Source organism: Phalangium opilio, unplaced genomic scaffold (genome assembly GCF_054372755.1).
Source record: "Phalangium opilio isolate 3A_F unplaced genomic scaffold, DU_Popi_V2 ptg000352l_1, whole genome shotgun sequence".
Lineage (NCBI taxonomy): Eukaryota > Metazoa > Arthropoda > Arachnida > Opiliones > Phalangiidae > Phalangium > Phalangium opilio.
The window spans coordinates 4,935,950-4,960,858 of NW_028324228.1; the positions used below are offsets into that span (position 1 = coordinate 4,935,950).

Genomic DNA, 24,909 nt, shown 5'->3' on the forward strand with positions numbered 1-24,909 from the left:
TTGGGTCAGAAGTCAGCCTAACCTTATAGCGCGCTTAAACCTATTTCTTCATTTCGTTCTCGTTGAAAACTAGAAAGGCCTAGGTTTGTGGGTGCTAACAAGTTACGTTGATATATTTCAAACGTTTGCTTTTATGTGGAAAATTCCTAATTTCATAGCAGACGACAGTAAGGCAACTAGAATTAATTACTTTGGTATTTTGTCCGAGCTTGAACACCTTTGATTGGATTTGCAAATTATCTATAACACTCTTAAGAACAAATACTTTGATATCAGGTCGAATTTTCGGCTAAAAAATTAATTCAGGTAAATAATTACAGTTAATAGAGGTTTCTATATCTTTTGAAGTAAGTTTTTCGACGTTCTTTACGGCCAAGGGTTAAGTTGTATAGACTAAAGGCACTCCATGTTATTTTCCCATAGAGCTTAATACAGTCGAAGGCAGAGGGCTGCCATTACCCTATCTTAGTTACTCTATGTAATTATATTCTCATATAGTGTCTTTCCTCTTTAAAGATTATTAAAAAGGCTGATTTCCAGCTCTCATTTGTTTTGGAATCCTCCATATAGTCTGCTCAATTTTATGCTACAAACATAGCCTAACCGGGTTAACCCTAGGTTTTTTATGCTGTATTTAACGTGTGTGTGGGCTTCCAATTTGATGTAAAAAATGGCATACCTATTCAAATTATTAACGTGTTGAAATAAAGATAGTGCTTTTCACCCTGTGAAAAGATCGAAAACTTCAAAATACTACTGGTAAGATGACAAAAAGTTTAATATGTTTTTCCTACGGCAGACTGGCAGAGTCGTGGTGTTAACGTTAGCGCAGTTTAACTATTTGTTACCAACAGTGGATTTTGTTAATTCATAAATATAAGTAACAGTGGTGCTGATTAATCCAGGAGGACAGTGTCGTTATGTAATTTAACTAGTCAAATAATTTCCATGTATTTAACGTGTGTGTGGGCTTCCAATTTGATGTAAAAAATGGCATACCTATTCAAATTATTAACGTGTTGAAATAAAGATAGTGCTTTTCACCCTGTGAAAAGGTCGAAAACTTCAAAATACTACTGGTAAGATGACAGAAAGTTTAATATGTTTTCCCTACGGCAGACTGGCAGAGTCGTGGTGTTAACGTTAGCGCAGTTTAACTATTTGTTACCAACAGTGGATTTTGTTAATTCATAAATATAAGTAACAGTGGTGCTGATTAATCCAGGAGGACAGTGTCGTTATGTAATTTAACTAGTCAAATAATTTCCATGTTTACATCAGCGCAGATTTTTCCAACGTAACCACGTCAGCAACGGAGGGTTACGTTGTTCGCTATCTCCACATTTCACATTGCCGTTTGTTTATTTGTCTAAATTGCTATGAATTGTTTAGGTATTTAATTTAATTACTGTTATTGAAGCCAAAGTTGCTAAACTATAGAATCACATCATTCATTAACATATGTTATAGATGATCTTTATGTTACCGCAAATTTAGCACGTGGTATGATAAAAATTTAACACATTGTGTTGGCAAGAATGAAAAACTCCACAATTAAGGTGATTTGAAACTCATTTTATAAGCCAAATAAACACTGCCAAACCTCAATCCTTCATTAATTTCCACTTAATTAAGTATAACTAACGTGAATTTAAACATGAAATATACATATTTGGATGAGAACTCGAGTAACTTTGAAATAAAATACTTAATTAAGATTAAAACTGCACAAGCTGTTAGTATAGCCCCATGTTTTCTATCTCATACTTAGTTAATTTAAATTATCTTTAAAGTACATTAATAGGCGCGAAATTCGAAACTTTAAGGTAAAATAAGATTCAAAACCCACTAAAAATTGCAATTAAGGTTAAGCATATATTGAAAGTCATTGTTAACCTAAAAGTACACTGCCGAAACACAATCCTACGTTAATTTTAAATCAATTAAATATAATTAACGTGAAATTAAACCAAAAGTATTAATTTTTTGGATTAAAAGCTCAAGTAAATTTTAAATAAACTGTTTAATTAAGATTAAAACTACCCAAGCCGTTGGTAAATCCTAATGTTTTCTATTTCACACTTCAGTTAATTTCAACTATGTTTAAAGTACATTAATTGGCGCGAAATTCAAAAGTTTAGGGTAAAATAATGACTGTGGCAAAAATGTTAAACTGCACAAAACGTTCCAATTAGGGAAAAAAATTCCAATAAATTACAATTTTAAGCTTAATCGACTCTCCTGAACTGCGCTCAAATTAAGATTAAAACAACGCAAGTTTTTCGCACAGCCACAGATGTTTCCTATTTCACTTTCGAATTAATTTAATTCATCATTAAAATACATCAAAAGCGCATACATATTTTAGAGTAATTGCAATTAAAGTTAATATTTCATTGAAACTTGTATTATAAACTAAATCCACACTAGATAAACCGTTAAATTAAACTTAATCAAGTATAATTAATGTGAAATTAACCCAAAACACGAATGTTTTTGGTAAATTCATGGATACCTTATAATTAAACTAACAAATTATAATTAAAACTACACTTATCTTTCACTCAGCCTCCATTTTCCTGTTTAATTCTTACACTTAAAAAATTGTCATTTAAAATCATTTTTCCCATATTGAAAAGAGAGCTATTGAAAAGGCGCGAAATTTAAGTTTTTTTGGGGTACAGTATGTGTGCCTTTTTAACAGGAGTATTGTTACAATTGTAACCCTACAGACCTTGTATTTCTAATGGAACCGGCAATACCGCAACGCTGAGCCGAAAAACCAGGATGGTAATTGTTTGGACCTATCGGGTGAGGACATTGGAGCACCAAAAACATACCTGCGGTCTCACTTGTTGAACGTTAAAGCGACCTTCATCACTTTAAATCCCATGACCTGCTCAATCTGGCAATATTTGAAAACTCAACTTTGAGGTACTTCCGGTCCCTTTTGATATACAGGGTCTTCAGTGTAGGAGCTAAGTAGTAGAATTACAGTAGTTAGTCTCGTTTCCTAGCAAAATGCCAACCTGTTCTAACCAGGACAAATTGGACAGGATGTTTATTTTGGGTGAAGGTCGCAGTAACGTTCAACTAAAGGCAGTGTTTTATGCCGAACGGTTTCGACACCGACAACATTCGGTGCGAAGCACCTTTACCGACATTGGCGAGCACCTTCGTGACTTCGGTAGTGCAAGATCGTGAACGTAGAAGAGACTGTATAGTCTGTAATGAGGATAGAGATTTTGACATCGTAGCACGTTTTGAAGCCAATTCATGCTAATAGTAGAGCGGTGGAACTAGAAGTTGCACTAAGCCATTCTACTGTTTGTGCCAGTTTACAAGGGCATCATTACCGGCATTACCATACCCCCCTACATCAACCCTTAACGGACGAGGATTTCGTAACACGGCAATACCATTAGTCTTACCATGCGTCATGAGTTTACTGCTTGCAAATGTATTGCAAGACATGGACAGTCGTCTGGAAGAGTGCCTAAACCACAATGGTAGAAACGTCGAATATTTACGTTGAGGTGTTTACCAAACAGTTAAGAGGTTGTAGTTTGAGGCCCACGTTCTAAGACTAATCGTAGGACAGTGCTTTAAAATATTTTGTTGCATTCTCCAGTATTCTTTTTGTACCTTGTCACTCGTTGTCACTTGCATACAATAAAACATGAATTCTAAACATTTATTTACACCCTGTATAGTATGACATCACCCGTTGGCAGTATTGGGGGTTTTACATAAAGGAGGCTGTTGGTCTGATCTCGACACCACTGTACAAGTATACAGTGTACGAAACAAATATTTTTCTTCCATATTTCAAATACCGTCGTTTTTAAGCTTCTTTCATAAATAAAGTGCAACATTATATGCTTATCGAAATCAATGTTATTGGATATAAGTTAAATGTAATTAACGATACTTAAGTACTTCTTTAAGCAATTATAAATAGATCAACCCCAAATGTATGACGGTAAAGCAAACATAATTATTCAAAATTTAATTACATTAAGACTGAAGTATCAGATATTATAAAAAAACAAACGATATGTGTGAGGTTTATCAATTGGCTGAAGTTCAGATATTGCAATTTTTTTAGTTATTTTTATCCATTTAATCCTTAATCAATATTAAATTCAATCAACTGATTTTACTGTTAATCGATCTATTCCCTCTAAATTAATTGAAAAAATTACATATCTACGCTTTTTCAAGAACAATTACATTTTCCGAAAACATTTTATCATGAAATTAATTATTTTGAAGGGATTTCGTGTAAGCACCTTGACGGACATAGTTTTAATTGTTGCTGGCTTGACAAATTTTCAAGTTTGCATAAAAAAAAAAACTTAAATCGGTATGTTGCTAAGAAGACTGATGTTAAAAAAAATATGATAATTTAAATTTATTTTGTTCAGACTAGTTAATAAACGAATGCCGTATACTTAAGACATAGCAACATCGTTTATCCTGTGTGGTTTTTGTTAGTAGGTAGCTATCTGTAGCACTGGAAAAATATGATATCGGTATAAATATAACCAAAGGTAAAGGTAAAGATTACATAAAAAGAAATACGTTTCAGTACCAATGGCTTGTTATATTCATTTCCATTCAATACCAGTTAAACGAAGAAGGTCACACTTAACTTAACCCCCCCCCCCCCAAGAAAGTCTAAAGTACGAAGAGGGCAATGCAGTGCAACCTTTCTTTCATAGTCGCGACATTAGAAATGTAGCATTTCGAATATACGAAATTAAATGTATGAATTCGTGCAACAACCCTGGTTTGGCATCCACTAAATATTTACATTTTCCTTTCGAATTATGTCAAAGTTCGCTTGGTCTTTTTAGACACAGTATTTCAAATATTCAATATTGATCCCTCAACACGTACTCCTTTCAAAATAATTAATTTCATGATAAAATGTTTTCGGAAAATGTAATTGTTCTTGAAAAAGCGTAGATATGTAATTTTTTCAATTAATTTAGAGGGAATAGATCGATTAACAGTAAAATCAGTTGATTGAATTTAATATTGATTAAGGATTAAATGGATAAAAATAACTAAAAAATTGCAATATCTGAACTTCAGCCAATTGATAAACCTCACACATATCGTTTGTTTTTTCGGCCTTGGTCCAAACCAAGACGTTTTTAGCCATATCGTAGTATACGATAGGCTCTTAGTTTGACCCGAGCCGTCCGACCGTAGTAGTAGTAGTAGTAGTGGCCGGGGTTGTCGCTTCGTTATCGTCAGATTTTAGCTTAAAAGGAACTTTATATTACCACAACCCACCCATAGGGGTTACTGGGCTCGGTTAGAGATTTAATTTTAATTAAAAAATTTTCAGGTTAGACCCGGGATTCGAACCCGGGCCGCTGGTGTAGTAGACAAACATTCTACCCACTCAACCATAGAGACTTGATAGAAACCTCGAGTTTTTTATTATTTATTCTTATCTCTAAAATGTCGGGGTGATGTGGGGTGGGGTACCTCTTAATCTGTGGGGTCGGAAACTTTTGAATTTTTATCTGTGGGGTCGGATACTTATGAATTTGTATGTTTGGGGTTTTTATATATTTTTTTTATGTATGTGCTAATTAAATAGATAACGATTTTCCCAGTTTCCTACCTCAATCCTCATGTGTTTCGTTCTCGTTCGGTAGCTATCGTCATCTATGTTATGTTTGACTGGAACGTTTTGGCGGTTAATTCAAATGTGGGTTTAGATAGAGCTAACATAGTGTTAAATGAGCGTTATGCGTTTGATCATTTTAGCATTGCTAAAGGTAATTCGAGGGGATAATCACTAAAATGCGTAATCACTATAACTAAACTTTCTCTTTCAAAAGTTTCTGGGCATAAGTCCTTGTTAGAAATTTATAAGATGCGATAAGTGTGCATCGGCATAAGTCTATGTTGTAAACTCATCGAGGGGATTATCACTAAAAACTATCTGTTCTTCGATTCGCCGGAATATTAGAATTACAGCATAAGTAAATTTATACGGTTATAATTTAATCACTGTTTAGACTTTAGAGTAGGGAATCGAGGGGCTATTCACTCTGATTTTATGCACGGTAAATTCTAAGGGAGCGGTAGCTCCCTTAGATAAGGCCTGATGACGGCTTTAATGTATAAGGAAGGTTTTTGGATTGGTTTTAACTTTTTTCGTATTAAGTTTATTGTTTCGAAATTTTTCTACTGAACTAAAATCCGGGCCCTTAGTATGTGGTAAAAATTTCAAGATGATCCACCTAATAGTTTATTTTATAAAGCATAAAGTTGCTAAGGGTGGTTTTCATTTCCATAAAATTAATCACAGATTTTGGCGAAAAACTAGAGAATCTCCATAGAAATAACATGGGAAATTTTCCAAACTTACCCATTTTGTAACTACCCTTACAAAAATAACTATACGTTTGATAGATTTGAAAACGGTCTTAAATGAAAGCCCCATTTTTAAAGTGGGCGCCAATTTTTGTTTCATTAAGAAAAACAAAGTTTAAGTATTGTTTTTAATAGTTTTAAGTACCTGCTCCGAATTACGTGGTTTACCTTTAAACTGTGGAACTTAAGACTTTTTTGCTTGGGTTAAGTAATAAAGAAAGTCATTCTAGGACTTACGTCGTTTTACTGCGGATAATCAAATTGGTAGGGCAATTAGCTAGCTTAATTGTCATTATAACTATTGCGCGTCCAACTAATTTAGTTGCGAAGTACGGATTAAACTTAATTAAACAAAATAAGCAATTAAATATAATTAAACAAAATAAGCAATTAAAGATAATTACCAATTATAGGTAATTAAATTTTTACACGAGTCTAAACTATAACATCTGTTTGTGTACAAGTCTACGGAATCTGTTTAAGCGCAGACCTACAGAATATTTTTGTGCAAAGGAGTATAAAATCTCTTTGTGCAGAGGCCTATGCAATCATTTCGTGCACAGGCCTATGGAATATTGTTTTACACAGGCCTCTGGAATATTGTTTTACACAGGCCTATGGAATATTGTTTTACACAGGTCTACGGAATGTTTTTGTGCAAATCTGCATGGAATCCTTTTGAGTATAGGAGTATGGAATCTTCTGTGCACAGGTCTATGGAATTTTTTGTTCATGGGTCTATGGTATATTTATGTGCACAAGTTTGAAGAATCTTTATTTGCACAAGTTTGAAGAATCCTTATGTGCACACAAGTCTGAAGAATCTTTATGTGCACACAAGTTTGAAGAATCTTTATGTGCACACAAGTCTGAAGAATCATTATGTGCACACAGTCTGAAGAATCTTTAGTTGCACACAAGTCTGAAGAATCAATATGTGCACACAAGTCTGAAGAATCTTTATGTGCACACAAGTCTGAAGAATCTTTATGTGCACACAAGTCTGAAGAATCATTATGTGCACACACAAGTCTGAAGAATCTTTATTTGTCCAAGTGAAAAATCTTTATTTGCACAGGTCTACGACTTCTGTTTGTGCACAGGTCTACGACTTCTGTTTGTTCACAGGTCTACGACCTCTGTTTGTGCACAGGTCTATGGAATCTGATTTGCTCATTTCTATGACATCTCTTTTTGCGCAAGTCAATAACATTTGTTTATGCTCAAGTCTAAAAAATCTGTTTGTACACAAGCCTAAAACATCTGTTTGTGCACAAGTCTAAAACATCTGTTTGTACACAAGACTAAAACATCTGTTTGTACACAAGACAAAAACATCTCTTTGTGCACAAGACTAAAACATCTGTTTGTGCACAAGTCTAAAGCATCTGTTTGTGCACAAGTCTAAATCATCTGTTTGTGAACAAGTCTATAACACCTGTTTGTGATCAATTCTATAACACCTGCTTGTGAACAAGTCTATAACACCTTGTGTGAACAAGTCTATAACATCTCTTTGTGCACAAGTCTATGACATCTGTTTGTGCACACGCGAGTGACTTCTGTCTGAGCAAAGGTCTACGGAATATTTTTGAGCACGGGTCTACGTATCATTTTTGTGCAAATGGGTATGGAATCTTTTTGAGCATAAGGGTTTGAAATCTGTTTGAGCATAGGGGCATTGAAAATGTTTGTGCATAACTCTATGGAATCTGATGTGCACATGTCTATAACATCTCTTTTTGCGCGAGCCTCCGACATTTCTTTGTGCACAAGCCTGTGATTCTATTTGTGCACAAGTGTACGAAATATTTTTATGCATTGGTGTACGGAATATTTTTATGCACAATTGTACGGAATATTTTTGTGCACAGGTGTACGGAATATTTTTGTGTATAGGTGTATGGAATATTATGGTGAAAATGGATTTGGAATATTTTTCTGCACAGGTGTACGGAATATTTTTGTGAAAATGGATACCGAATATTTTTGTGCACAGGTGTACGTGATAGTTTTGTGTAAATGGGTAAGGAACATTTTTGAGCATAGGGATATGGAATGTTTTTGTGCAGAGGTCCATGGATTATTTTTGTGTACAGGTATATGGAATGTTTTTGTGCAGAAGTCCGTGGAATATTTTTGTGTACAGGTATATGACTCATGTTTGTGCACAAATCTATAGAATGTTTTGTACACCGGTCAAGGACATATGATTGTGCACAAGTCTATGGCATCAGTTTGTGCACAAGTCTATGACATCTGTTTGTGCACACGCGAGTGACTTCTGTCTGAGCAAAGGTCTACGGAATATTTTTGAGCACGGGTCTACGTATCATTTTTGTGCAAATGGGTATGGAATCTTTTTGAGCATAAGGGTTTGAAATCAGTTTGAGCATAGGGGCATTGAAAATGTTTGTGCATAACTCTATGGAATCTGATGTGCACATGTCTATAACATCTCTTTTTGCGCGAGCCTCCGACATTTCTTTGTGCACAAGCCTGTGATTCTATTTGTGCACAAGTGTACGAAATATTTTTATGCATTGTGTACGGAATATTTTTATGCACAATTGTACGGAATATTTTTGTGCACAGGTGTACGGAATATTTTTGTGTATAGGTGTATGGAATATTATGGTGAAAATGGATTTGGAATATTTTTGTGCACAGGTGTACGGAATATTTTTGTGAAAATGGATACCGAATATTTTTGTGCACAGGTGTACGTGATAGTTTTGTGTAAATGGGTAAGGAACATTTTTGAGCATAGGGATATGAAATGTTTTTGTGCAGAGGTCCATGGATTATTTTTGTGTACAGGTATATGGAATGTTTTTGTGCAGAAGTCCGTGGAATATTTTTGTGTACAGGTATATGACTCATGTTTGTGCACAAATCTATAGAATGTTTTGTACACCGGTCTAGGACATATGATTGTGCACAAGTCTATGGCATCAGTTTGTGCACAAGTCTATGACATCTGTTTGTGCACACGCGAGTGACTTCTGTCTGAGCAAAGGTCTACGGAATATTTTTGAGCACGGGTCTACGTATCATTTTTGTGCAAATGGGTATGGAATCTTTTTGAGCATAAGGGTTTGAAATCTGTTTAAGCATAGGGGCATTGAAAATGTTTGTGCATAACTCTATGGAATCTGATGTGCACATGTCTATAACATCTCTTTTTGCGCGAGTCTCCGACATTTCTTTGTGCACAAGCCTGTGATTCTATTTGTGCACAAGTGTACGAAATATTTTTATGCATTGGTGTACGGAATATTTTTATGCCCAATTGTACGGAATATTTTTGTGCACAGGTGTACGGAATATTTTTGTGTATAGGTGTATGGAATATTATGGTGAAAATGGATTTGGAATATTTTTGTGCACAGGTGTACGGAATATTTTTGTGAAAATGGATACCGAATATTTTTGTGCACAGGTGTACGTGATAGTTTTGTGTAAATGGGTAAGGAACATTTTTGAGCATAGGGATATGGAATGTTTTTGTGCAGAGGTCCATGGATTATTTTTGTGTACAGGTATATGGAATGTTTTTGTGCAGAAGTCCGTGGAATATTTTTGTGTACAGGTATATGACTCATGTTTGTGCACAAATCTATAGAATGTTTTGTACACCGGTCTAAAGCATCTGTTTGTGCACAAGTCTAAATCATCTGTTTGTGAACAAGTCTATAACACCTGTTTGTGATCAATTCTATAACACCTGCTTGTGATCAATTCTATAACACCTGCTTGTGAACAAGTCTATAACACCTTGTGTGAACAAGTCTATAACATCTCTTTGTGCACAAGTCTATGACATCTGTTTGTGCACACGCGAGTGACTTCTGTCTGAGCAAAGGTCTACGGAATATTTTTGAGCACGGGTCTACGTATCATTTTTGTGCAAATGGGTATGGAATCTTTTTGAGCATAAGGGTTTGAAATCTGTTTGAGCATAGGGGCATTGAAAATGTTTGTGCATAACTCTATGGAATCTGATGTGCACATGTCTATAACATCTCTTTTTGCGCGAGCCTCCGACATTTCTTTGTGCACAAGCCTGTCATTCTATTTGTGCACAAGTGTACGAAATATTTTTATGCATTGGTGTACGGAATATTTTTATGCACAATTGTACGGAATATTTTTGTGCACAGGTGTACGGAATATTTTTGTGTATAGGTGTATGGAATATTATGGTGAAAATGGATTTGGAATATTTTTGTGCACAGGTGTACGGAATATTTTTGTGAAAATGGATACCGAATATTTTTGTGCACAGGTGTACGTGATAGTTTTGTGTAAATGGGTAAGGAACATTTTTGAGCATAGGGATATGGAATGTTTTTGTGCAGAGGTCCATGGATTATTTTTGTGTACAGGTATATGGAATGTTTTTGTGCAGAAGTCCGTGGAATATTTTTGTGTACAGGTATATGACTCATGTTTGTGCACAAATCTATAGAATGTTTTGTACACCGGTCTAGGACATATGATTGTGCACAAGTCTATGGCATCAGTTTGTGCACAAAACTATGACATCTGTTTGTGCACACGCGAGTGACTTCTGTCTGAGCAAAGGTCTACGGAATATTTTTGAGCACGGGTCTACGTATCATTTTTGTGCAAATGGGTATGGAATCTTTTTGAGCATAAGGGTTTGAAATCTGTTTGAGCATAGGGGCATTGAAAATGTTTGTGCATAACTCTATGGAATCTGATGTGCACATGTCTATAACATCTCTTTTTGCGCGAGTCTCCGACATTTCTTTGTGCACAAGCCTGTGATTCTATTTGTGCACAAGTGTACGAAATATTTTTATGCATTGGTGTACGGAATATTTTTATGCCCAATTGTACGGAATATTTTTGTGCACAGGTGTACGGAATATTTTTGTGTATAGGTGTATGGAATATTATGGTGAAAATGGATTTGGAATATTTTTGTGCACAGGTGTACGGAATATTTTTGTGAAAATGGATACCGAATATTTTTGTGCACAGGTGTACGTGATAGTTTTGTGTAAATGGGTAAGGAACATTTTTGAGCATAGGGATATGGAATGTTTTTGTGCAGAGGTCCATGGATTATTTTTGTGTACAGGTATATGGAATGTTTTTGTGCAGAAGTCCGTGGAATATTTTTGTGTACAGGTATATGACTCATGTTTGTGCACAAATCTATAGAATGTTTTGTACACCGGTCTAAAGCATCTGTTTGTGCACAAGTCTAAATCATCTGTTTGTGAACAAGTCTATAACACCTGTTTGTGATCAATTCTATAACACCTGCTTGTGATCAATTCTATAACACCTGCTTGTGAACAAGTCTATAACACCTTGTGTGAACAAGTCTATAACATCTCTTTGTGCACAAGTCTATGACATCTGTTTGTGCACACGCGAGTGACTTCTGTCTGAGCAAAGGTCTACGGAATATTTTTGAGCACGGGTCTACGTATCATTTTTGTGCAAATGGGTATGGAATCTTTTTGAGCATAAGGGTTTGAAATCTGTTTGAGCATAGGGGCATTGAAAATGTTTGTGCATAACTCTATGGAATCTGATGTGCACATGCCTATAACATCTCTTTTTGCGCGAGCCTCCGACATTTCTTTGTGCACAAGCCTGTGATTCTATTTGTGCACAAGTGTACGAAATATTTTTATGCATTGGTGTACGGAATATTTTTATGCACAATTGTACGGAATATTTTTGTGCACAGGTGTACGGAATATTTTTGTGTAGATGGGTAAGGAACATTTTTGAGCATAGGGATATGGAATGTTTTTGTGCAGAGGTCCATGGATTATTTTTGTGTACAGGTATATGGAATGTTTTTGTGCAGAAGTCCGTGGAATATTTTTGTGTACAGGTATATGACTCATGTTTGTGCACAAATCTATAGAATGTTTTGTACACCGGTCTAGGACATATGATTGTGCACAAGTCTATGGCATCAGTTTGTGCAAAAGTCTAAGGTATGTGTTTTTGCACAAATATTTGACATCTATTTTTGCACAAGTCTATGGTATCTGTGTGTACAGGTCTACAAAATATGTTTGTGCACAAGTCTGAAGAATCTTTATGTACACAAGTCTACGGAATATCTTGTGCAAATGTCGATGACATCTCTTTTTGAGGAAGTCTATGAAATCAGTTTTTTACGCAAGCATATGACTTCTGTTTGTGCACAAGTCTATAATATCGGATTGTGCAAAACCGTGTGACTTCTGTTTGTGTACAAGTCTGTGGAATCTATTTGTGCACGAGTCTACGTAATATATTTGTGCGCAAATCTATGGAATCTGTTTATGCGCTAGTCTACGGCATCTGTTTGTGCACGGGTCTACGGAAAATGTTTGTGCAAATGGGTGTGGAATATTTTTGAGCATATAGGGGTATGGAATGTTTCTGAACAGGTCCAAGGCATGTTTTTGTGCACAGGTCCATGGAATATTTTTGTACACAGGTCTATGTCATATGTTTATACAAAAGCCAATAGAATATTTTGTGCTTAGGTCAATGGAATATTTTCGTGCACAGCACAGTTTTATGAAATGTTTTGTGCGCAGGTCTAGGAAATATTTCTGTGCAAATGGTTATGGAATAGTTTTGTGCTATGGGTATGAAATCTTTATGTACACAGGTCTATGGAATCTTTAGCGCGCAGGTCTATGGAATCTTTATGTTCACAAGCATATATGTTTTGTGCACAGTTCCATGAAATATTTTGTGCACATCTTCATGAAATCTTTTGTGCACAGGTCTATGGAAACTTGATGTGCACAAGTCTATAGAATGTTTTTTGTGCACATGTCTATGACTTCTGTTTGTGCACAAAACTATGGAATCTGGTTTGAACATGTCTATGACATCTGTTGTGCACAAGCCTGTGACTTCCACAAGTCTACGCAATTTGTTTGTGCACATGGCTACAGAATCTGTGCACAGATCTCCGGAATCTGTTTGTACACAGGCCTACGGCATCTGTTTGTGCACAGGTTTACGGAATCTGTTTCCTTACAGGTCTACGGCATCTGTTTGTGCACAGGTTTACGGAATCTGTTTCCTTACAGGTCTACGGCATCTGTTTGTGCACAGGCCTACGGCATATTGTTTTGTGCACAGTTTTATGGAATCTCTTTGGGCACAGGTCTATGGAATATTTTTGTGCACAGGTCTATAGAATCGTTTTGTGCAAATGGGTATGGAATCGTTTCGTGCAAATGGGTATGAAATTGTTTTGTGCAAATGGGTATGGAATCTTTATGGAAACAGGTCTATGACTTCTGTTTGTAAACAAGTCTAAGACTTCTGTTTGTGCACTAGTCCGTGGAATCTGATGTGCACATATCCTTGACATCTCTTATTGCGCAAGTCTATGATGTATTTTTTGTGCAAGTCTATGACATCTGTTTGTGCACAACCCTGTGACTTCCGTTTGTGTCCAAGTATCCGGAATCTGTTTGTGCATATGTCTACGGTATCTGTTTGTGCACAGGTCTACGGAATATTTTTGTGCACAGGTCTACGGAATATTTTTGTGCACAGGTCTACGGAATATTTTTGTGCACAAGCCTACTGAATCGGTTTGTGCAGAGGTCTAAGGAATCTGTCTTTGCAAAGGCCACTGCATCTGTTTGTGCACAGGTCTAAAGAACATTTTTCTGCAAATGGATACGGGATATTTTTGTGCAAATGGATATGCAGTATTTTTGTGCACTGGTGTACGAGATATTCTTGAGCATATTTTTGAGCATAGGGGTATGGAATGTTTTTGTGCAGAGGTCCATGGAATCTTTTTGTGTACAGGTATATAACATCTCTTTTTGCACAAGTTTATGACATCTGTTTGTGCGTAAGTCTATGACATCATTTTGTGCGCAAGTCTATGACATCAGTTTGTGTTCAATTCTAAGAGATCTGTTTGTGCACAATTCTAAGGGATCTGTTTGTGCAATTCTAACGGATCTGTTTGTGCACAAGTCTACGGGATCTGTTTGTACACAATTATATGACATGTGTTTTCATAAGTCTATGTTATCTACGAAATATGTTTGTGCACTCAGGGTGACCACAAATAACCTTGTAATAGTTATAGGAAAATAGGAAATTTACAATTGATTTACAGGAAATTATGGGAGACTAGCTGTTACCCGCGGCATCGCTTGAGTGTAGCAAGAACTTCCATCAAGTATGGGTACATTTTACTGATTCGACTAATATTTTTGTAGCATCCTAGGAGCGAAGGCACTCGGCGTCGCCCATCAGCTCGTCGGGACATTTTTTATTACTTTACACGAAGACATTCTATAAAAAAAGGTTTTTAAATATCTGGCCGCCATTTAAAATGATGGCAACAAATCGATCCCGAAAGACCATATAGCCCGTCTATAGGTTAAAGGAATCCAGTGTACTAAATATTTGTGAAATCGGTTGAAACTCACGGACTTTCTTACAAAGAGAAGATTTGTTACATTTCTGGGCGCCATTTATGAAGATGGCGGCGGATTGGAAAAATCTTTCTTAGTACGCGCCTACTACTTACGAGTAACGTTCCTCCAAGATTTCAGCCTTCTGGGGCCAGCGGTTTGGGCTCGGCGATGATTATCAGTCAGTCTGTCAGTCGGTCAGGACTTTGATTTATATAGATATAGATGTATAATTAAAAAAACAGGAAAATACAAGAGAACTACTCTTGAAAAAATAGCAAACTATAGGTTGCAAATGCTTTGAAAGTAATAAGACAAGATTTACAAAGGAGCTTTGGTTTAATTATAACCATAAGTTCGTAAGATATGTTACATAAATTTGTCACTGGAAACTGAGAGCTTGTCTCGAAGTGACGTAAATGAAACGTCATAGCTTCTCGTAAAGCGACGCCTGATGAGGCCCTGTCAAAGGCTTAGTACAGACTAAATAGGAAGATGGAGTAGAAAATCGCGTGTAGTCAATTCTCGCGTGGTTCTCGAACTAGCTCTCATTAAGTCTCTAGCATTTCGAAATATAGGAAGTGTCATACTTATGGAACGTAATCTTAGAAACATATGCTATAACTTTAAAACATCACAGACTTCCCTGACAAATATTTTTAGAGGCTTCCATAGCTTTGGTGATATATAACAAAACCAAAAGTGAGAGCGCACAAAATATCTACAATTTCAAAAAATCGGAAAATATAGGAAAATTATCGAAATTATAGGAACTAATAGGAAGACATCCGAAAATAGGAAAAATTATAAAATTTAGGAAATGTGGTCACCCAGCGCAGGTCTACGGAATATGTTTGTGCACAGGTGTATAGATTGATTTTGTACACAGGTCTACGTAATAATTTTTTAGCCTAAGTCTTCGGAATCTATTTGTATTATTACATCCACTGTGCTTTGCACGTGAAAACGACGGGAAGGCAATTTGAGTTGGACTGGGCGTTGAAGCAATCAAGATTAATACTTCTATAATAGATGGTTAGGGCCTTGTTAGTTCAAACGTGGTAACTAATATACGCGCAACACCACAAGACTTAAATGGAGCGCCTGCTTTTCAGTATACGTTTTAAAATACAAGTTTCTAAACAGTTTTAATTCATATTAAGACTGAAGTGACAGATATTTATCAAAACTGTCTTTGTACACAAAGACGCGAAAAAGTAAGAGATAAGTGTAGAAAATTAATTGTTTGAAGTAACAGATATTCAAATTTTCATTTTTGAAGACGTGATTATAAAACATCAATTATTTCAAAAAATTTCTTATCTTAGTTTTTTTCACAAAAATTTCAGAGAAACTACCTTGATACTACTGTTTATTTTCGAGAAACATTTGCTTCGAGGAAGTTCAAATACTCGGATATCTGAAAAATAGAGCTAGTATTTATTTTTATATTTCAAAATTGAAAATATTGCGAACCGAAAATTACATTCGCCCTTTGACTGTGATGTAGTTATTAGAGTCAAAAGGATCTGTAGCTTTGAGAGATATACAACACGTCAATTTTTGAAACCTCGAAATCTTTAAAATAAACGAACACGTTTTGTTAAGTTTTCATGCTTGTTTTATTTTGTCTGCTATCAACAATTTTCTGCCCATTTTATTCTCCTTATAGGCCGAATACTCAAACTAACTCTAAATTTTAAAAAGAAAATAAAATGCATACGTTTTCTATTTGCAAAATGATGCACATGTTTAAGGATAAAATATTTTACTTAAGGAATTTTGGTGAAAAAAACTAAGATAAGAAATTTTTTCAAATAATTGATGTTTTATAATCACGTCTTCAAAAATGAAAATTTGAATATCTGTTACTTCAAACAATTAATTTTCTACACTTATCTCTTACTTTTTCGCGTCTTTGTGTACAAAGACAGTTTTGATAAATCATTTAAGCATTGAAAAAGATAGCGCTATTCACTCATTAGGGTAAGGTATAGAGGGGTTATCCACTCGTTAGGGTAGGGTATAGAGGGGCTATTCACTCGTACGATATGGCTACTATTACGAGCCCTTGGGCCGTCTTGTTTTATAATAAAACTACTGACTTTATTTTTAGAATAGTCTTAATGCGTTGCTACATGTATTTTGCCAGAAATTGAGGGGAATTTTCAAAGCAAAAGCTAGTAAATAATTATGTTAATTTAGAATGGTCTCTTAGGACGGTGTTTATAACGATCTCAGTAGTGACAAACAAATTCCCCGTTCTATGGATATAGTCATCATTCCATGGTCCGGTTTTTGTTTTATTCCGACAGGCAGGGCTAGATATTCGAGTCCCCATTGAGTCTTGAGGCTATTCACATATACCGAGATTTGTGAATTATTCATTCCTTATTAATTATAATCTAATTAAGTTGCGAACGATGTGGCTACATCCCTTGTTAAAAATACACTGTTCTAAGAAAACTGAATGGCTCAACTCCAACAATAGACATTTCTATATTATTTTTCAATTACAAGGACATTTTATCATTAGCCCTGAATTCTCTCTCATGAACCAGAATGTTGCTTCACTCCGCTAAATGTTCTCACAAACACCCCGCCGAACTCAGAATTTTCTATCAAGAACCCCGACGTTTCGTCAGGAACCCGAATGTTCTTTCACAAACTTTCAAGGATCTATCAAGAACCTGAACGTTCTTTTACGAACCGTGAAGGTTCTCGCAAGAACCCAAATGTTCTTTTACGAACCGTGAAGGTTCTCGCAAGAACCCAAATGTTCTTTCAAGAACCTTTAAGGATCCAGCAAGAACCCGTATGTTCTATCACGAACCGTGAAGGTTCAGGCAAGAACCCGAATGTTCTTGCACGAACCGTGAAGGTTCTCGTAAGAACCCGTATGTTCTATCACGAATCGTGAAGGTTCAGGCAAGAACCTGAATGTTCTTGCACGAACCGTGAAGGTTCTCGCAAGAACCCGTATGTTCTATCACGAACCGTGAAGGTTCTCGCAAGAACCCGTATGTTCTATCACGAACCGTGAAGGTTCAGGCAAGAACCCGAATGTTCTTGCACGAACCGTGAAGGTTCTCGCAAGAACCCATATGTTCTTTCAAGAACCATCAAGGATCTAGTAAGAACCCGTATGTTCTTGCACGACCCGTGAAGGTTCAGGCACGAACCCGAATGTTCTTGCACGAACCGTGAAGGATCTATTAAAACCCCACAAGTTATTACAAGAACCCTTTTACTAGATTCGATCTGCCAAGAACCTTCCTGTTCTACTGTGAACCTTCATCCACGTCTGGGAACCTTTAGCGTTCCAACAAGAACGTAAGAGTTATATTGAAAACCCTCGAAGAACCTTTTTTTTAACAGTGTAGTTCTGATTCGCCTATTTCTCATAACGGACCTCTGGACAACGTATCGGCGATCAGAAGTTCTTTTCCGGGTACGTACTGAACTTCATAATCATACCTGATCATGCGTATACGAAAACGTTGTAAACGTGGAGAAAGTTCGTCCAATAATAAGGTCTGCATAATCGAGACAAGAGGTTTGTGGTCAGTTTCAATCAAGATTCGGGTTCCCAATACGTATTCTTTAAACCGTTCGCATGCCCAAGTCATGACTAACGCTTCTTTTTCTATTTGAGCGTACTTCTGTTCTGCCGGGCTGAGAGTTTTTGAAGCATACGCGACGACTCGAAGGTCCTTGTTCGATTGCTCTTGTCGTATTACGGCTCCTATTCCAAATGAGGAAGCGTCGGCAGACACGATTGTTTTCTTCGCTGGGTCAAACAGGGCCAACACCGGTCTCGTCGATAGGATGTGTTTTATTTCTGCGAAAGCTGTCTCTTGCGGTTCGGACCATAACCATTGGTGTTTTGTGCTGAGAAGAGAGTTTAGTGGCTGCACGACGTCTGACATCTTCGGAACGAATTTTGCCAAATAATTCGCCATCCCCAGGAATCTTCTCAGCTCAGTTATGTCTTGAGGTATCTGCATTTGAGTAATTGCCTTGACTTTTCCTTCATCCTGGCTAATTCCATGTTCGTCAATTGTGTGTCCGACGAATTTTACTCTTGATACCGCGAATTGGCATAGAGCAGGATTCAGTGTAACTCCGGCGGCTTGCAAGCGACTCAAGGTAGCTCTAAGATTGGCATCGTGCGTTTCATAACTTCTGCCTTGAATTAGGATGTCGTCTTGTAAGTTGATTTGTCCAGGTGCTCCTTCCAGAATTGTGCTAATCTGCCGTTGGAAATGTTCTGATGCCGAACTTAACCCAAACGGTAGGCGGTTAAAAAGTATCGCCCGAACGGCGTAATGAACGTTGTCAAAAGCGCAGTTTCCTTGTCCAAAGGCACATGCCAGTATCCGCTGTTGGCATCCAGTTTTGAAAAAACTTTTGCGCCCGGTAGTTGTCCCAGAACATGGTCCACGGCTGGCATTTGGAAGCGCTCTCGACGGACGTATTTGTTCAGGTTTGTAAAATCAACACATATGCGAAGGTTAGGTGTTAATTTCTCCTTCTTGTGCCTTGTAGTTGGAACTTCCGATCTCTTGAGGACAATCACCATCGGGGCACACCATTCAGTTGGTTCTTCTACTTTTGAAATTACGCCCTTGGTAACCATCGTGTTTAGCTCTGCTTTCGTTTCTTCCATCAGGGCGATTGGCACTCTACGTGGCGTTGAGAGTGCAAATGGTCGGGCATCTGGTTCTAACTGGATTTTATAGGGAATTTTTATTTTTCCGAGTCCATTGAACAATGACGGAAATTCTTTAACCGGATCGACAGATGTTTCGTCTCAACTTCCGCTATTTTCTTGACCAAATTGAGGTTCTCGCAAGATGCCAGTCCCAGGAGAGGTACTTGTAAGTCGTGTATTACGTAGAGATAGTCTTCAATTTGAGTATCTCTGTACCGCAAGGTTACTCTCAGTCTTCCTTCCGTAGTGAGCTTCGTTTTACCAGGACCGAATAGTCGTTTATCAGACGGACTTAATTGGACATTATTTAACGTTGATTTGTATAAGGTCAGAGGGATCTTGAATTGTACTTGGGCATCATTTACTTCGACTGCAACCATCCACCTCTTTATCGGTTCGCTTTCGAAGGAATCCAGGTATGCCGCCTCATTATGGCTCGAGGTTGATGGACCTCGGTCTTCGGTAGGTTCTTGAAACAACTCGGTTAGCGAATAGACGTCCAATTCTAGGTCTTGGTTCATTTCGGTTGAAATTGATCCCAAAAAGACAGGCTCCATGCCAAATTCGTGAAGATTTTTATTTCGACACATCTTAGAGTAGTGTCCCATACGTTCGCACTGATAGCATTTGCCACTTTTGGCAGGGCATGTGCTCCTGTGGTGTGGCTGTGATACTCCACATCGACTGCATCCATTTGTAGGTTTGACTACTTCATGGGCAAATTTCTTGGTATGTGGTTTGGCTGTCGGAACGTTCTTAACTGAATCACGTTTTAATTGATGGCTTGTTCTACCGTTGCTATGGTTTTGACCTCTTATTCGATCTACGTTTCGAGATTGCGATAGGCCTCGGAGATCCAATTGTTCCCTCTGTCGGTCTTCCAAACTGCGTACCTTCTGTACTGATTGTTCTAAGGTGAGATTCTCATCATCTTGAAGTCGTTCCAATAAACCTTTGTGAGAGATGCCAACAACAATTCGATCACGTATCAGCTCATCTTTGAGATTTCCATAATTGCAATGCTCCGCTAATGAATATACTGATGTAATGAATTCATCCGCTGATTCTCCGTCACGTTGATATCGACTGTTGAATTTTGCGCGGTCGTAAATGACACTACGGCGGATGATAAAGTGACTTTTAAAATTTGTCAAGAACCGCTTTGAAGTCTTTGGCTGTTGCTGCCGAAAGTCCAAACGAGCCAAAGATGTCATCAGCTTTGTCGCCCATGAGATATATTAGTGCATTTATTTGGTCCTCTTCATTCTTAGAACTGAGGACAGAAGCACGCCGAAAACGTTCGAATCGTCTCTTCCATCCAGGCCAATCGCTAGGGCACGCGAAATTAAACGGATTTGGTGGAGTGACTTGAAAGGCGATTGATGTCTGCGCGGACGGAGTAGCCATAGGTAGTGTATCGAAAGCCGCACTCCGCGAAACGTCTAGGTACTTCACTGGAGCACAAGTCTTGCGCGATTACAACGGCGGTATAGAGCTAAGCCTTAGTCTATTTGGAACTTACACGAGCTAAAAAATCCGACAACGCGACGTTAGGAAGTTTTCATTCTGACACCATGTTGTATTTCTACTTCGTTAGAAATTACACTATTAATTAAGTTCGATTAAACATAATCTTTATTCCGTTTAAGTATAAAATAAGTTAAGTCTAAACGACCGCGTCACATCGTGATTAAACAGTGAACTGCCTGAAGGCTTAATACCAGACTTAGAAATAGCACACGTCCACTGGTCCAAAACCAGTTTATTAATTGCTTGGACTAGTTTTTTAATTCAAAAAGTGGGGGTTACTGGTCCTCGGGACCACTTTATTAATTGAAAATCAGGGTTGGAAATAAGACAGGTTTACAAGTCCAAAACCAGTTTATTAATTGCTCGGACCAGTTTATTTATTCCAAAACCTGGGGTCAGTGGTCCCAGGGACCACTTTATTAATTATCGTTTTTGGAAAAAATAGACGGTGGGACCAGTTTAATAATTCGGGGTTCCTTATTATAATTTTTCAAGCTCAACACATTTTCCACCAATTTTACTCTTATGTAGTTAGTACTCCTTGGCTACAGCTTCCCTACAAAAGTTTTGTAGTCTATTGACTATTGATCTTGACTAGGGTCTGTTCTAGAATGAGTCTCTTGTAGTCGACAGCCTAGACGATAGTCAGTACTAGTTGTCAGTGGTTGCATTAGGCAGTAGTGTATGGTCACATTACAGGATTTTGATCTGGCTTACTGATAGCGAGAAAAGATATTGCCACCGAATTTATGTAAAATGCAATAAGGAATAGGGATAGTTCAGAAATGGATTCAGAACTTCAAATATCATTAGACATGTTGATTGATATTTAGTGGCAACTAGTTGAAAAATAATGATAAGAAATAAAAGTTAACTATTTTTAATTTTCATACGCTACTTTTACTGTCTTTACGTGCTTTTTATTCGCACCAGTTTAGAAATTTAACTTATAGTGAGACCGGTAAAATAATAATTAATGTGAGGGTCACTGGTCCCAAGGACCAGTTTAATAATTCCAACATGAGGGGTCACTGGTCCCGAGGACCACTAACCAAATTCACCTTATTTCCAACCCTGTTGAAAATCTACAGGAGAACAAAGGCTGGGACCACTCCGGAGACCAGTTTATTATTTAGGACACTAGGGGGGGTCACTGGTCCCAAGGACTAGTTAAAATTATCCTTATTTCTAAGTCTGCTTAATACAGAAGCTTATATTAAATAGAGAACTGCCTGAAGGCTTAATACAGCAGCTTCTCTAAGTTCAAATCAATTCAGTTCATAAGATAAACTAGTTCAGTTTACATAATATCACAGTAACAAAAATATTTTTCATCCTAGGCCTAGCACGTGTCGAGAGGGTGGAATTTTATGCTTTTTTATGTTTTTGAGATTATTTTTAAAGTTATTAATTTTTAGGAGTATTATGAACATTTTACATTAATGAAGTATATAAAATTGTATAACGCGCCAAAATCTGTTTGCTAGGGCTGACCCGAGAGGGCGACACGAGATTGGCAAGATAGGGGACCAGATGGTTAGGGAGAAGGAAGATGGGCACTTCGGAGTGAGAATTAGGACAGTACAGTACGACAAGCGTTATAGTTTTAACCAAGCCAGTAAGATATTAATAAAGTGTTAATCTGCTTTTGAACTATCAAGAAATTACTTTACTTGCGTTAACAAACAATCACAACAATGGCGACGGAGGCGAGATGTGCATACATTTAATTCGACGGCAAGGGACACTTAAACCTTGGTCAACAAATACGGCGGATCCACATTCCACGCAGCAATGTTATTAATGACAGAAGATCCCCAAAATCCGAATCTCTCACAAATTCCAGGTCACATTATTGCGGAACCAGGGATACCTGCACGAACACACACAAAATGGGCAAGTTACCATTTTTTTGATCAGGAAGTCGAACCCGGGTCACAATACTCTCAACGGCTGGAGGCATATTTCATAATAAATAAAATAACTGAAGCGGAAAAACCTGCAGTATTACTATCAGTATTGCCAGCACCGACACTTACGTTATTGAATAGTCTAGTTTATCCGGAAACAGTCATGACATCAGCATATGCTACGTTATCTACGTTATTTAATCAGCACTTTAATCCTAAGCCGTCTAAGATAGTGGAACGATTAAAATTTAATGGAAGACATAGAAGCCCCGGAGAATCTATCGCAGATTATGTCGCGGAACTGAAAAATCTATCAATCCATTGTGGATTTGGAAAACACAATGATGAAATAGTAGGGTTCATAAGAGTCTCCCAGCCCAAGCACTGTGGAAGGCAGGGGTGGTGCAAGTGGCGGGTGGTGCAGAGTGGTGCAGAGTGGTGCGGGTGGTGCGAGGGGGGAGCAGATGGCGCCAGTGACGCTGGAACTTTCGAGAAGTTTAATTTTATCGCAAATACTAAGATAAGATAAGGGATAAGAAAAATAAAAAGTGGGAATTCAAATCAGTTCAATTCTAGTGTAGTTTAAAAATGGATTTTTACTTGTGGGGGTAAAACCCCGGAAAAGGGCGTCATGGAAAACCCGGGGAAAACCAACGCCATGGAAAAATATTCTTACCCCCGATTGCGACATGTGGCGCCCCAGAAAACCCATTACTCACCCCCAAAAATGCACAGTTAAAGCTACAATGACGTAGAATATAATGGCACTATAAATAGCCAGACTAACCAAAGTAGAAAATCATTCCAACCTCAAAGTTCTAAGAAGGAGACCAACAAGTACCAGAAGACCAGCAAGTTCCAGGAGACCGACAAGTACAATGTAAGTAAAATATTTTAAAGACCGAGAGTAATTGTAAATTTAGTTGTAATTGTAAATTAACAATTTTGAATTCGACAGAATGTCCGCCACAACGTTCCTCCCCATATCGTCGGAAAAGGGCATCGAGGTTACGCCGGATCTCGACGTACGACTGGGGTGCCAAGATAGTTCTACGGGGATCACCCTAGCGGAGTCGGACTTCCACGAACTCTACCAAAGAAAGGCCGAAATATTAGCTTTTTTCGAGGCAAACGACGCACCGGGGACATCGTGGTTTTTCACCGGTTCCGAGACGAAGCGTGTAGAGTTGAGAACGTACCAGGGTCGCAAGATAATGGACATCAGGGTGATGTATCCCGGAACGGGTGTGATGTACGGCACGATGCTACCAACCAAGAAGGGCTTCGCGGTTGGATACTTCGCCACCGAGACGTTGATGTCAACCTATAACGACGTGGTTACGCTCCTCAACGAGGGAAAACGCGTGCGCGAGTTAATTAAAAACTGCATTCTCGAACAATTGCGTATAAATATAAAAAAATGTTGTTACGGGTGTGGTGTCGATCACCCATCCCAGACACAACACAATTGTTTAGATGGTTGGGAGATGCGCGTGGCCATGAACTATGAGACCGCGGTGGATAACTTGGATTACGTTGAAATATATAAAGTATTTCAAAACAAAACCTTTTTGGAAGATGAATTTTGTAAACGTGTGATAACAAAAATTATTTTTAAGAGCAGAGAATATTTGTTAATAAAAGCTAATGGTATATGAAAATGTGTGTCATTCGTTAAAATGGACTTCAGCCTACAACACCCTTTTAACGGTCTTATCGCCGGGGCGACACAGTCGGGGAAATCATTCTTTGTAGCTAATCTCATTAAGCATAAAGATATATGTATTACCCCGCCACCAGATAGAATAATATGGTGTTATACAGAATATCAACCGAAACTTTTTAATTCGGTATTGGATCACACCCCGTCAGTTGAATTTCACGAGGGTATATTAAACGTAAATCTATTAGACCC

The 24,909-nt window shown here is 37.6% G+C and overlaps 1 protein-coding gene across 10 annotated transcripts; it reads left to right on the top strand.

The window, feature by feature from the left end:
* The first annotated feature begins 599 nt into the window (after positions 1-599).
* LOC149607107 (uncharacterized) lies at positions 600-24,655 on the top strand. 10 transcript variants are annotated; one of them, XR_016377077.1, is made up of 11 exons: positions 3,797-3,982; positions 17,402-17,557; positions 17,599-17,655; positions 18,095-18,173; positions 18,278-18,403; positions 18,496-19,134; positions 19,206-19,326; positions 19,389-19,720; positions 19,802-19,970; positions 22,572-23,874; positions 23,953-24,655. XR_016377077.1 is itself a non-coding variant. In XM_089860507.1 (4 exons), the coding sequence occupies exon 4, from the start codon at positions 23,954-23,956 to the stop codon at positions 24,650-24,652; it is 699 nt and encodes a 232-aa protein (XP_089716633.1). In that variant the 5' UTR covers positions 19,582-19,714; positions 19,802-19,970; positions 22,572-23,874; position 23,953; the 3' UTR covers positions 24,653-24,655. The 10 variants fall into 10 exon arrangements, 7 of the variants coding, with proteins under 7 accessions (XP_089716635.1, XP_089716636.1, XP_089716633.1 ...); XR_016377078.1 differs by having other exon boundaries at positions 18,278-18,396; XR_016377076.1 differs by having other exon boundaries at positions 18,278-19,134.
* The last annotated feature ends 254 nt before the right edge of the window (positions 24,656-24,909 follow it).